Source organism: Diceros bicornis, chromosome 18 (assembly GCF_020826845.1).
Source record: "Diceros bicornis minor isolate mBicDic1 chromosome 18, mDicBic1.mat.cur, whole genome shotgun sequence".
NCBI lineage: Eukaryota > Metazoa > Chordata > Mammalia > Perissodactyla > Rhinocerotidae > Diceros > Diceros bicornis.
The window spans coordinates 58089813-58103577 of NC_080757.1; the positions used below are offsets into that span (position 1 = coordinate 58089813).

Genomic DNA, 13765 nt, shown 5'->3' on the forward strand with positions numbered 1-13765 from the left:
CGAGCCCACTGCAGGTGGAGGAGGGCAGGAGTCCCGGCACTCCCACCTTGGGGGTTCCTGAACTCTCCCTGCCCAGCCCTGAGAGGGCTCTCAGCTTCGTAACCAAGGCAACCCAGCGCAGACTCCCACCTGGTTGGACCCTCCCAGGAACGTGACATGAGGGAAAAAAGGAGATGCTGGTAAGGCCATTTATCATGGAGGAGACTGGCCCTCTGTGGGCAAAATTCACAAGACGTTGGTCTGTAGAGGGGGAATGGAGAGCTTTGAGGACCCGCCAACTCCATTCAATCTAGGTGACCTGGGGTGACCCGGGGTGTCCTAATCAGCCCTGTCCTACCTGCAGCCCGTGGAGAGGAGGGACAGGACAGCCCAGGGAAGCAGCCCCCTCCAGGTACGACACCCCAATATGATGGGCACACACAGAGGGGTGCCAAGGCTGGGAGAGGAAAGATGCCCCCAGTCCCACCAAGACCTTGGAAATGTCCCTCGAGTCTGCCTGCCACTCTCTCCTCTGACGCTGGCTTCCCAAATACACTGATACAAGAAGGAGGCTTCTCATGAGCTGCCTAAGCTCCCAGTGCCCTGAGCACAAATAGAGGGAAATGCGGGCTTCTGGGCCTTCAGGCAACAGAGGGCCAGCAGCTGAGACCCTGGCAGCCAGCCAGCCTCCACAGTGACCCCTCTGTCCCCTTCAATCCTCAATTCTTCCCCACACCCTCCTTCAGCAGAAGTGAAAGCAGACTTTTTGGAGGGGAATTTTGCTAGGAAACTAAGAGAAAATGCTCTTGATCCCCAAATGCAGAAAGGTAGGTGCGTCCACAGGGCACAGCCCCAGGGCTCTGAGTCAAGACTGTGGGTGGAGGTGACAGATGCTGATTTCTTGCCCACTGGGGAGAAAGGGGACCAGTGAGGTGGCCGACAGAGCTAGTCCCCAGGTGACCTCCAGGACACCAGCACCCAGGCTCTGGCTCTCCCCCATCCTCCTTCCTGCTGCTCCCAGGCTGCAGGGCCACCCCCTCAGACCAGCCTCCCAACATGCCCAGACCTCACAGGCCTCAGCGGGTCACCCCGAGAAGGGCCAAGGGGTCCCTGGCGACAGGACTGTCATTGGCCTTCCTTGGGTCAGGTGCCCAGTCCTGGCAGTGTGGCTCACCTCTGCGGTTCTGTAGGAGACAGCAAACCCCACGGGAAGCAAACGATTCCCTGGGGGTGGGACTCCTTCCCTGAGGAAGGCAGCCAAAATGGGCTTCCCTGCACAAGCTAAGTGGACTTGGCCAGAAAGGGGTTGGCCGGGTCCTGGTCCCCAGCTCACCTGCTCCCTCCGTTCTCTCTGTGCTCCAGGCTGCCCTGAGCCCCCAGCCCTGGGTCCAAGCCCCGGTCTGGCCTTGGTGCTCTCAGAGATTTCCCTGCTCTGGGAGGCACTGCTCACCTCCACCTCCTCTCCAGATCCAGTGAGCCCCGCTGCAGGCTTCTCACGAGGCCATGCCACCATCTGTGATGTGGCTTGGCCTCCTTTTGGTTCAGCCAGCACTGGGTCCAGGTCCCTGGGGAATGACCACCCCCTGTCTGTGGGGCATGAGGAAGGGACCCTCTGCCATCTGAGCTTCAGGGCAGTGCTTACACAGCGCCTACCACACCAGTCATATTCCTGGGCAACCATGGGCCTCATCCAATCTGAGGTTTAATTTGGGGACTGAGCCCAGCGTCGACCGCCTAGCAGGTGCCCAGAAGGTGGGCACGAATGAACCACCATAAGATGGCGGAAGCTGCCTCTCCTCCTGCTTCTCTAACAGGGGTCCAGCCCACTGGTTCTCCTGCCTGTAAGTCCGACTCCCCGGGGAGCTTTAGAAGGACTGTCGTGATTATATCAGGCCCTCCCTGATAATCTAGGGTGATCCCTCCATCTCAAAATCAGCAGACTGGCAAGCCTAATTCCCCCTGCCAGGTAACCTAACACATTCCAGGTTTAGGACGTGGACATCTACCAACCAAACAAGCCCAGGGTCCTACAGCTCGGCAGTGGCAGCCGAGCGTGAGACCTGGTTTGGTTCCAAGGCCCAGGCGCCTCCTAATTCCCTGGGGGCGTGGGAGGAGTTTGCTGTTTGGGTCCAGCCCTGGTTGCTGAGGTCCTGAGGTGCTGTGGCCTCCAGTTTATCTCTCCCCTGCAGGCACCACCCAGGGAGCAACCCAGAGGCCCCAGGGGGAGGTGGCCCCAACCAAGGAAGCCCTTTCAGAGTCGGGGCAGAGGGCTCCACACCAGCACAGCCATGAGGCTCTCTCTGTTCCTCTGCTCAGCCATGCTAGGTGAGCCCACTGGGGGCATCGTGGGAGGGGGCCGCTGCCAGGGCCTTGAGGAGGCAGGCTTAGGGGACAGGGGTGCTCGGGAGCACTGGAGAGGTGGGACCTGAGGCATGGAGACCTCCAGAAGCACAGGCCAGAGAGGGAAACATCTGGGCTTGAGTCTCAGACTGTCCCTTACCACACATTGTGGCCCAGTTTTTGCTTCACGATTCTGGGCCACTATTTATGCATCTGCAAAATGGGCTGATGATACTAAATGTTGCGAGCTGGAAAGAGCTTTTGTGGGCCGGCCCCATGGCTTAGCAGTTAAGTGTGTGCGCTCTGCTGCTGGCGGCTCGAGTTCGGATCCCGTGCGTACACTGACGCACTGCTTCTCCGGCCATGCTGAGGCCGTGTCCCACATACAGCAACTAGAAGGATGTGCAGCTATGACATACAACTATCTACTGGGGCTTTGGGGGAAAATAAATAAATAAATAAAATTATAAAAAAAAAAAAAAAAAGAAAGAGCTTTTGTGAGTGAAGATGCTTGTTGAGTCCTGGGCCTCCCTTCTGGCCTCAGTAGGAGGCTCTCTGGGTGGTCTCCAGCCTCCCCTCCACCCTGCGCTCTCTCCTTACCACTCTCCTCACCCTCCCTTCTCTTACAGTCACCAGCAGCTTCTCAGTGGCGCAGGAGGTAGGTGAGTAGCCCAGCATGAAGGAGGGAGAAGGGCCCCCAGCTGGGGACCCTGGAGTCAGAGCCCCTACCCATGGTGGGTGCCTTGGCTGGGAGGAGGCTACTGATGGTGAGGGGGTGTCTGCTGGTGGACAGTTGGACAATTGTGGAACCTGGCCTCAGCCCCTGCAGGACCCTGGAGTGGGGAGGGGTGGAGAGACGCTGGCTGAGCTGGCCAGTGTGGAACCTCCAGGGGACATGGGGCAAGGAAAGTGCTGGGCTTCCCCTTGGGCTATGGGGGGAGTGGAGGAGAACAGAGGGCGTGTCCCTATCGCACTACCCCAGGTGCCTGATCTGGAGCAGAAGCCCCACCCGGAGCCACACAGCTCTGCAGGGGGGCGGGGGGTGTGACCCCAGAGGGGGCTGGCGGCATTTTGATGGCCCGCCTTGGCTCAAAGGAGGGCGGTGAGAGAAGGGGAAGTCCAGACTTCCCCAGAGGTCCAGCAAATGGGAGGCTGCCTTACTCTCAGAGGCAGCAGGAGGGCGTTGGGAGCTGCTCTCCACCAGTCACCCTGGGGACTACAGAGCCAGGGGAGGGGACACTGGTCTGGCCTCGTCCCCTCCACTTTGCCCCCTCTACCTTTCTGCTCCCCTCCCTTCTCCTGCCTCCATTTCTTGCCCTGTGACCCTTAAGGTCAAAGTGGTCTCCGCTCCGGGTGGGGGTGGAGGTGCTCCTCTTCCTCCCCGTCTGGGTACCTTTCCCGGTCACTGGGTTGGGTCGCAGAGCTGGCATTGGCCTCTATTCTACTGAAGGGTGGGTCTCACTTGAATGCTGCACAGACTGAACTATCATTTCCTCATTTGCTTTAAAAACAAACACATCCTGGTGTTTCTGCTAAAAAGAGAGAGCAGAGTGTCTGAGTCTCCAGGAAGTACCAGGGCAGAGCCAACCCCTTCCTCCTGCCCCGGACTTCTGCTCAGACTCCGACGGAACAAGTCCTGCTAACTAAACTCCTAAGAGACCAATTGAGAAATCATTCATTCATTCAACAAATGCTGCCTGAGCATCTGTCTGGTGCCAGGCACTGCTCTGGGCCCCAGGATGGTACACAAGGTGCAGAAACAAAACAAAGATCCCACCTTCACGTAGCTTACATTCTAGTGGGGCTGGGGGCACGGAGGACAATAAGAAGGAGCACATTCTGCAATGTGCTAGAATGCGACAGGTCCTAGAGAAAAGCCATCAGGGAAGAGGGGAAGGGAACACCTGGTGGGGGTGGGGAGGGAGGGCAGCGTTTACTGGGAAGTCCTCACTGAGAAGGGGACACCCAAGCGAGGACATGAGGAGCTGGTAGAGCAGGACGTGCCTGGACAAGGGTCTGCGTGGCCAGAGCACAGGAAACAAGGGGGAGAGCGGCGTTGGATGAGGTCAAGGGGTGGGAGAGGGCTGAGTACGGAGTGCCCTGTGGACACAGCTATGGGGGAGAGTTTGCAGCAGAAGACATGATCTGATTTACCCCTCATGGGGTCCTTTTGGCTGCTGCGTTGAGAAGAGATGGGATAGGGATCAAGGGCAGAATCCCAGAGACCCACTAGGCTGTTCCCGGGATCCAGAGGAGGGACTGGGTGACAGCCAGAAAGGCTGGGAGAAGTGGTCAAGATAATCTGAAGGTCAGGCCAACAGCATTTGCTGATGGATGGGATAGGATTTGAGAGACAGAGCTTTGGAAGGTGACCCTAAGGTTTTGGGCCTGAGAAACTGGAAGGATTGGCTAAATAAAGTGCAGCCTTACAATGGAATATGACGCAGCTGAAACAACTTCAATGGGAGCGAGAAGTTGGGCATGAGATATTGCAAGTTTAGGAATTGAAGAGCCAGGGTATTGGAAAGATGATCTCCGTGTATTTTGAAATCTCTAAGAATTATGGCAAGTGTGGTATCGAGAATAGTAGGAACCAGGGTCAAGAGTCTTCAAGGAATGATGGGCAGTTCTAGGTCATTGTAACCCAGAGGGGCAGGGTGGAGGATGTCTGAAGACATGAGGGTCAAGTCTGGTGTTTAAGGAGGAAGGAGGGAGAATGAGCTAGAAATATCAAGAGGACGTCCACCCTGTCATTCCAGGCCAGTGCAAGAAGGCTGTGGGGATCCACCACCACTGAGGCAGCCTCTGGTGTAGGCCATACCCTGCGGAGGGGAGGCTGGTTTCCATTAGGTGCAGGCGAGATGTCGGAGTAGAGCTTGAGGTTATGAGGATTTGGGTTGCCGACTGAGGCTGTGTTCCATAGGGTGCAGTGGGAGGATTTCAGGATCGGGAAGGTTGGGAGGTGGGACGTGAAGGGGGACATGCAGAGCCCTATAAGGAGTGGGGCAGGAGGATGAGGGTGACTGGGAGCCTGGGGGTTCCTGTGGGGCTGTCATGAGCACATGGCAGTGTTCTTGTTCAGAAGGGGGAAGATCTGATTGAAGGGCAAATTCAGACTAGAGGGTACTCCCTGGAGAGGGCAAAGGAAATGTGAAGGATTGTCCTCGTTTACTCCTCAGCCGGTTCGGTGTTTCTGAGTGGGGTTCTAGACCATTTCATGAGAATCACTCGGAGGGGTGCTGGATTGGCTCCTGTGGCTGCAGAACAGAGTGCCACAAACCGGCTGGTTTAAACTGGGTGGGAGAAACGTATTCTCTCCCAGTTCTGAGGCCAGAAGTCTGAAATCAAGGTGTGGGCAGGGTCGGTCCCCTCGGGAGGCCATGAGGGAGAAACCATCCCAGGCCTCCTTCTGGCTTCTGGTGGCTGCTGGCAATCCTGGGCATGCCGTGACTGCTGACAGCATCGCTCCAAACTCTGCCCTGTCTTCACGTGGCCTTCTCCGTGTGTGTGTGTGTGTGTGTGTGTGTGTGTGTCTTTGTCTCGTCTCTCATTAGGGCCCACCCTAACCCAGTATGGATTACTGGAGTACATCTGTAAAGACTATTTCCAAATAAGATCCCGTTCCCAGGTATGGGGCGTTAGGGCTTGAACATATCTTTTTGGAGGACACAATTCAACCCTCATAAGTTGGGCTGCTTATTCAAAATCAGATCCCCAGGCCTACCTTAGGTCTAATGAATTGGATCTCTAGGCTTGGGACTCGGATCTCCAAGGTTCTGGTTATCACAGAGACAAGTCTGGAGAGAGGAAAGACGAGCTCAAAGGGCCTCCAAGCCCAGCTGGGCAGCAGCTCCACTGTCTGGCCCGGGCCTGAGCCCTCAGTAGCTCCTTCTCTCGTTAGCAGCAGGAGGCTCTGCCCAGCCACCCGCTCAGCCCGGCCTCGGCTTGGCTCAGCTTCTGGTCCTAAGGGTGGCCTTGTCATCACTTCATCAAATTCTAAGTGTGCCATCCCATCCATCTAATGTTCTGACACAGTTGATGAATTTTAAATTAAATGATAGACCACTGGTTACTGGTGGGCAAGACTCATAAACTAAATGATCAAAAGAAAAAACCCACAGGAGTCTTATTAGAATAAAAAGTGACTGTCCCACTGCCCTGGGACTGAAAAAGAACTGCTCAGTCTGTGAACTTATGTAAATCAAGCTTCTATTCACGGCCCTCGAAATGGAAATGAAGGCGGGCCAGCTTTTTCTTTCTACTTTTATAAGTCAAGGTCATTTCCCTCTGAGAAAAGAGCAAAAAGAAAAGTGTCATGACACTTCAGCCCTGGGCTCACTCTTCCCCCTGTGGAGGCAGATTCTGGCCCCAGGAGCGACTTCCGGCCATGAGGAGTTGGCCCTTTGGCCCCAGGGTGGCATTGACGAAATTATTGGTAGCAGTTTGCAAAATGGTGCCCCAGAGAGTAGACTGAACTCTCAATATAGCTTTACTTACCTGAAATCAAAGATTTTGCATGAAAGCCTGTTGGAAAAAAGTATTTTAAAAAATGGGGGTTCTCATGAAGTTTAGCAAGAGTCAGAGACGAGAAAATGTTTGTTGGTGCCCGTGCAGCCCTGGGCAGGGGAAGAAATCCTGATTCTACAAGCTGCTGCGCTGGTTGTCTAGACCACAGTTTTTCAACCTCCACACTCCTGGCGCTGGGGCTGGCTCATTCTCTGTTATGGGGCTGTCCTGTGCGTTGCAGGATGTTGAGCGACATCCCTGGCCTCTTGCCCCCTAGATGCCAGGAGCACCCCCCATTCAGGACAACCAGAAATGTCTCCAGACATAAAGGTCCCCCTGGAGGCAAAATCACCCCTGGTCGAGAACCACTGGTCTAGAAAGAAAGACGCTTTCTGGTCAGAAACTTTAGGATTCCTAGACAATGTCTCCAAAGAACATCACATTCTAGTTTGTTCCAATTCTCTACTCAGTGAGCAGTTTTCTGATCACAGTGTGGTTTCCAGAGTCAACGTGACAGCAGGGTCATGTCTGAGGGATGTAATACTTAGGTTTAGATATTTAGACCATGATCTCCACTCGCCCCGCCACAAGTACCGCCCCTACACACTAGTCTTGAAAATGCAGGTAGGTCCCCAGCATTAATAAACCCTCTCTCCCCAGCCCCACTCAGAAGGCAGCTCTGTTTAATCCCAATCGCTGTCTTGGAGGATTCAGTATGGGCAGCACAAGGCCCCATAGGAAGATCTTAGAGATGTTTTCTGCATCAAAATCGACTCCAGGATCCGCCTACAAAACAGAAAAGTTACTTCCGAGCAGAGAGCTGGTCTAGATGGATGAATGCCTCTGGAGTGGCTGGAGAGTGGGTTTTGATGCTGGGTCTGGGGAGGAGAGTCCTCTGGGTGCCTTGAGCATCCCAACTCCCTCAAGAGTCTCCCCGTTCTTCTGAAGCCCTGCTTTCCCCAAGTGGCTTCTTTCTCTCTGGTTCAGCCCGTCTCCTCCAGCCTGGGGTCCCTCCACTATAATGCCTCTGGTGGATCGGGGGTCATACCCTCTGCCCCCTGCCTTCTGACTGCCCCTTTAAACCAGGTGTTGACCTCTCTGGGTGCAGGGGCCCAGCCACCACCCCTCCATCGCAGGTCCCATGGCTGGTCTGGCATGAGGAGGCCCCTGAGACCTGAGGCGGGGCAGGCATCTGAGTTCCTCCAGGCCACTGCCCAGTATCAGGCCTGAACTCAGGCCAGCTCCTCGCTTTGTACCCTACTTGTCCTCACCCCCGTGGGGAAATCCCAGCTCTGGTGAGCCCTCAGGGAGCGCCCGGACCGCGCAAGTCCAGGTGCCTCCCTCAGGTGACGAGACCCCTGGGAGGAAAGCGAGAACTGGAGAGTAAATGCCTTTTCATTGAAGTGAGTCATTCAGCCCACAAACAGTAAATAGGAATCGACTATGAACAAACAGGAAATTGCAAGAATGACACAGCGCCTGTCCCCTGGCAGCTTACAGTCCACAAAACTGTTGAATCTAGAAGCTGACTCCAGTGCCAGCCCTCCTAACCCATGTTCCAAACTTCTCCATGCTTCCTACTCACGTCCTAATTTCATTTTCTTTTTGTTGTAAAATATTCTGGGCGGAAAGAGCCTAAACCAGGCGGTAGACCTTTTTCTAGCAGCTTCCGTTTTTTTTAAATTCAGGTAAAATCACGTAGCACAAAATTAACCCTTTTAAAGTGAGAATTTGGTAGCATTTGGTAAATTTACAATGTTGTGCAACCAGCACCTCTATATTCTTCCACATTTTTATCACCCCAAAAGGAAACCCCATCCCCATTAAGCAGGCACTCCCAAATCCCCCTCCCCCATCCCCTCCTAACCACCAGTCTGCTTCCCGTGTCTGCCGATTTTCCTATTCTGCATATTTCACCAGAATGGAATCATACAATATGTTGCCTTTTGTGTCTTTCACTTAGCATATTGTTTCAAGGTTCATCCACCTTGTAGCATGTATCAGCACTTCATTACTTTTTATGGCTGTGTAGTATTCTGTTGTATGGATAGACCACATTTTCTTTATCCATTCATCTATTGATGGACATGGGGACTGTTTCCACCTATTGGCGATGGTGAATGGTGCTACTGTGAACACACGTGCATGTGTATCAGTTAGTCCCAGTCTTCACTTCCTGTGGTATATATCCAGGGGTGGAATTGCAGGGTCATATGGTAATTCTTTAACTTTTTGAGGACCTGCCAAACCAGCATTTTCTTAAGATGCTTGATAAATGACAGTTTCCTTCTTCCTCCTTGCACTGTCTCACCTCCCAGCAATCCCCCCTAAGGTTTTCATTGACTACGAAGTCCTGGAGGTTTTCCCCAGAGGCCGCACAGTTGTCATAAAGTGCTACTCATCCCAGATGCCTCCACCTATCACCTACACCCTCTTGAGGAGCCCGGACATTGAGGTTGACAAGCAAAACGTGTCCACCCGCGACGAGGCCTCCTTCAGACGCAACATCACGCTCGAGTCCAGGCCAGACCTGCTCACCTACTCCTGCCGGGCGAGCTCCACCTTGGGCACGAACTCGAACAGCAAGAACCTACAGATGTACCAGGAGCTGTGGGGTAGTGAGTGCTCAGGGTGCGGGGGTGGGGGGCCTGTGGGGTGCGGGGTCTGGAAGAAAAACAGAAGCTCCTGGGGGTGGGTATCATGGGGACCGGGGCTAGAGGGGGTGAAGGCAGGAGGGTGGGGACAGAACAGTCTGCCCACCCCCAAGGGCCACCCTCAGTCCCTTAGGGCCTGGTCACAGGCCACATGGAGTTCCTGGCTGGGCCCCCAGGACACAGTCTCCTGGCAGGTGCCTGAAGGGCCTGAAGAGAGAGTGCAAAAGAGCCCCAGGGTGGAAGTGACAGTGGCCTGGGCCTCCTTTGTAGAGCTCTGACCTCCAGCTGATAAAGTAGGCACTTTTGGGCTTTATCTTGTTTAATCTTCACAGCAGCTCTGAGGGCTGGGGGTTCGTGGTCCTCGGCCTATAGAGGTGGAGGCTAAAGCTCTTGGAGATTAAGACTGTTGTTCCAGGGCACCCAGCTTGCAAGTGGCAAAGACGGGTTTCAAACCCCACTCCATCCAGCTCCAAAGCCTGCGTTCTTCCCATTTCTATCCTGCTCTTTACTCAGGCGTCCTTCCTGGTGGAAGGCGTGGGGTGGAGGGGACCAGGGAGTGTTGCCTGACCACTGGCAGGACTGTGACCCCCTGGACTTGGACCCAAAGAAGGCAGCCTGGGGGGGGGGGGTTGGGTCCACTGGAGCACTCCGGGTCATGGGTTCAAATCTCCACACTTACAGGCCGTGGGGTCTTGGGCACCCCAAGGTCACTCAACCTCTCTGGGCCTCCACTGCTTCATCTGCAAAACAAAGATAATAATAGTACCTCCCCCACGAGGGGAGAAATGGCCAATGGGAGCTTTTTGTAGGCGGTAGGTACAAGCGTGGTGGGTGTCCCTCATCAGTAAGGCTCTTTGGAGCATTAACTTGAAGGCCCTGGGGGATTCTAGAATCTAGAATCTTCTCAGTGACAGCTCTTGTCCAGAAGGTGCATGTATTCCAGTAAAAGAACCAAGACTGAAAGAACATAAATAGGGTTGCCAGATAAATTTTGCATAGGACATTCTCATACTAAAAGAGTATTCATTGGGCTGGCCCCCTGGCTTAGCGCTCGGGTGCGCGTGCTCTGCTGCTGGCGGCCCGGGTTCGGATCCCGGCCATGGTGAGGCCGCGTCCCACATACAGCAACTAGAAGGATGTGCAGCTATGACATATAACTATCAACTGGGGCTTTGGGGGAAAAAATAAATAAATAAAATTAAAAAAAAAAGAGTATTCATTGTTTATCTGAAATTTATATTTAACTAGGTATCCTGTATTTTTATTTGCTAAGTCTGGCAACCCAGAATATGCCACAAGAGAATAAAACCAAATGTGAAATTGACTGGTACACACTGTAAGGAGGGTAGAAGCCCAGACACAAGGCAGAGGGAGTAATCCAGAAGGCTGTGTGGAGGAGGTAGCAATGACAGTTAGGCCCCCAGGCTCATTAGGCATTTTGTAACAAGGGAACTTGCTGGGGAGAGGGTGTTAAAGTCTCCCAGCATGCCTGTGCTACCCTCTCCCACCCTGCCAGATCCCGTGTCCCAGCTGCAGGCTAATTTCACTCTGCTGGACAGAGGATCAGACCCCAGGATAGAGATTTCCTGCCAGGCCTCGGGCAGCCCACCCATCACCTACAGCCTGCTCAGGAAGGACCAGCTCATCTACATGAAGCAGAGACCGAACTACGGGCAGCCTGCCAACTTCTCCTTCCCACTGAACCAGACGTCGAACTGGCTCCAGTGCCAGGCTGAAAATGACATCAATGTCCAGAGCAGCCCCCTCAGGCTGGTGCCTCCAGGTGAGAGTGGCCCTTGGTATCCAGAAAGCAGCTGGCCATTCTGGGTAGCACAGTGGGCAGTGGAAGAGCTCCACCGGGCCACTGCCGAGAGCAGGGAAGGGCGTCGTGCAGCAGGCAGGCCTCCCCTGGCCCTAAAGGAAGCCAGCCCAGCAGCCCCTGCCTCCCTCACAGGACAGCTACCCCAGGAACCCGCCTTGGTGCTGACTGGCAGCCTCGCTATCATTGCAGCTATCAGCTCCTGGATGCTAGTCCGGACCCAGTGGTCCAGGTAGGAAATGGGTGCTGTATGTGGGGGAGGAGTAGGAACTGCTGACGGCCTGTGTGGACCACAGGGGCCCTGGCTGGAGAGGAGTGGGCATTGGGTTTCTAGGGCAGGGCTGCCGTCAAGGCAAAGAAAGGGCCAGATGGCTTGTGCATGACTTGCAAAAGCTTATTAAGTGCCTACTGTGTGCCAGGTGCCTGCTGAGGGCTTGCCCATTCCTGGCTTCATCTGACCCTGACCAATGATCCCAGCGCCCAGCGATGGAGTTCGCTGGCCTCTGGGTGGGGCACTCTCCTATGTTCCTTGTGGGTCTGAGGAGGGATGCCAGGATGGCAGATGATGCCTCCTGGGGACCAGGGGGGATCAGGGGCTTCTGCCCTCCATGGGAACCACACAGGGCAGTGCTTCCCAGCTGGTGACAAGAGGCAGGGGCCAGACCTCCCCAGGGCCATCACTTCACTGACTTGTAGTGACCAGGGCCTTTGTGCTGTCTGACCCCAGGCACCACAGGCCTCTGTGTGCTCTACCTGTCTGGCCTTTGGCGGCGGTCACCTCTGGCCCGTGAACTTCTCACTCCCTTAGTTCCTAAGGCACTGCTGCCTCCTGGTTCTCTTCCTCCCCGTGGCCAGCCTCTTCCACGGGCGTTGTTCAGGAGTCTATTCTTGGCACTCTCCTTGTCTCACCTCAGGGTCTCTTTCTCCCAACTCTCTGTCCTTTCCAGAGACCAGATTGCTGGGCGAGCCATGTCACCTCTCTGAGCCTCAGTTTTCCCTTCTATGAAATGGGATATAGAGACCTGGCTCCACTCGCCGTGTGACCAGGGGCCAGCGCTTGCCCTCTAGATGATTCAGGGCCCTCCCTTAATTTAGTGGGGTGACTCAGCCTCACGCCCCTCCTCCTGCCCAGGCCACTGATACACTTGGCACCATAAAATTCCTGGAGGCCTTGGGAGGGGGTGGCTGAGAAGTATGCTCACCTAACCTGGAGTCTCAACTCCTTTGTCATCAAGGCGTGACTAGAAGATGCAGGCTCTGTGGAGTCCCCCCAGGAGAGCCGTGGTCCTTGCTCCCTACAGAAGGACTCACCACTGGAATGAAGAAAAAGCCAGCCCGCCCAGCTTCTTGGAGCCCTGGTGTTCTTCAGTGAACATACATGGTGTTAGTTTCAGGATTTTAGGATGGGGTGAGGGCTGGAGAGGGAAGGGGAGGTCAAAGGAAGAAGGGGGCTCTGTGTGGGCCCCTGTCCTCGCCCCTCAGCTGCTTGTTACCGTCCATGAAGGTCTGGGGAGAGGGTTGTGGTACACTGAAAAGGACCAACTGCACCAACCCATAGAGGGCCACCTCCTCCTCCCCCACACCTGCTCCCCTCTTCCCTGGAGTGGCACCCCATCTCCTGGTGGCCCAGGCCTCTGGGCCCACCCACTCACCCCTCACTGTCCAGCTCACCTGGGAGGACCCTGGGCCCCACTTGGCCAGCACTGCCTCATTAATCCTTACCTGCCACTAGTGCAGGGTGTCTGGAATTCCTCCGTGCCCAGTCAGCCCGCGGCCCCAGGAGAACGCACGAGCCACCAGCCTCCCCCACCCCCCACGCCGCCCCACACACAGAGCCTTCCCTGTTCAGGGGCTCTGAACCTTTCGGGAAAGAACTGGATTAAACTCTGCCCCCTGCCTTTCACCCTGGGAACGTCGTTTCTCTCTGTACACCGTCTTGGAGCCTGAAAATCAGAAGTCACACAGCCTTGGGGCCTGGCCCAGCCGTGGAAGAATTGGTGGTGGTAGTGAAGGGTGTCTCGACCCCACCCCAGGCGTAGCTCCAGAGAGGAGGAAAGAGTTACAGGCCAAGCAGGGAGAGGATCTAGCTGTGGCCTGGGGTTTTGAGGGCAATGGAGAGGAGGGGAGAGGGGGTTCTTATAAGCCTGGGTCCTGGGCAGTGAGGACCAGACGGGCGTCTGGCGGGGCTTCCTGGAGGGAGGGCTGGGGCAAAGGATGGGTGGGGCAAAGGAGAGAGAACCCCCTGCGTCCCTCTCTTCCTGGGGCTCTCTGGCCCCTTTCTGTTCGCACAGCGAGCAAAAGTGGAGGAGGACGAGAAGGGGGCTAGACAATGAACACTCGCCGGCTAGACGGGTGTCCGCCGCTGGAAACGCAGGCCCTGTCGTCGGGGCGCCCGGGCTGCCCCCTCCGCCGCCGCTCGCCGCGGGAGGCACTTTGCCCCCGGTCCCTGGGGCCGCGCTGGCCACGC

The 13765-nt window shown here is 55.5% G+C and overlaps 1 protein-coding gene across 3 annotated transcripts; it reads left to right on the forward strand.

Annotated features, from left to right (window-relative positions):
• The first annotated feature begins 2199 nt into the window (after positions 1-2199).
• C18H17orf99 (chromosome 18 C17orf99 homolog) lies at positions 2200-13421 on the forward strand. 3 transcript variants are annotated; one of them, XM_058561757.1, is made up of 6 exons: positions 2200-2304; positions 2949-2981; positions 9144-9440; positions 10996-11262; positions 11434-11530; positions 12534-13421. In XM_058561757.1, exons 1-6 carry the CDS (start codon positions 2268-2270, stop codon positions 12541-12543), a joined length of 741 nt encoding a protein of 246 aa, XP_058417740.1. In that variant the 5' UTR covers positions 2200-2267; the 3' UTR covers positions 12544-13421. The 3 variants fall into 3 exon arrangements, with proteins under 3 accessions (XP_058417740.1, XP_058417739.1, XP_058417741.1); XM_058561756.1 differs by having other exon boundaries at positions 2201-2304; positions 9144-9443; positions 12534-13420; XM_058561758.1 differs by lacking the exons at positions 2200-2304; positions 2949-2981 and having other exon boundaries at positions 8667-9443; positions 12534-13420.
• Positions 13422-13765: the final 344 nt, after the last annotated feature.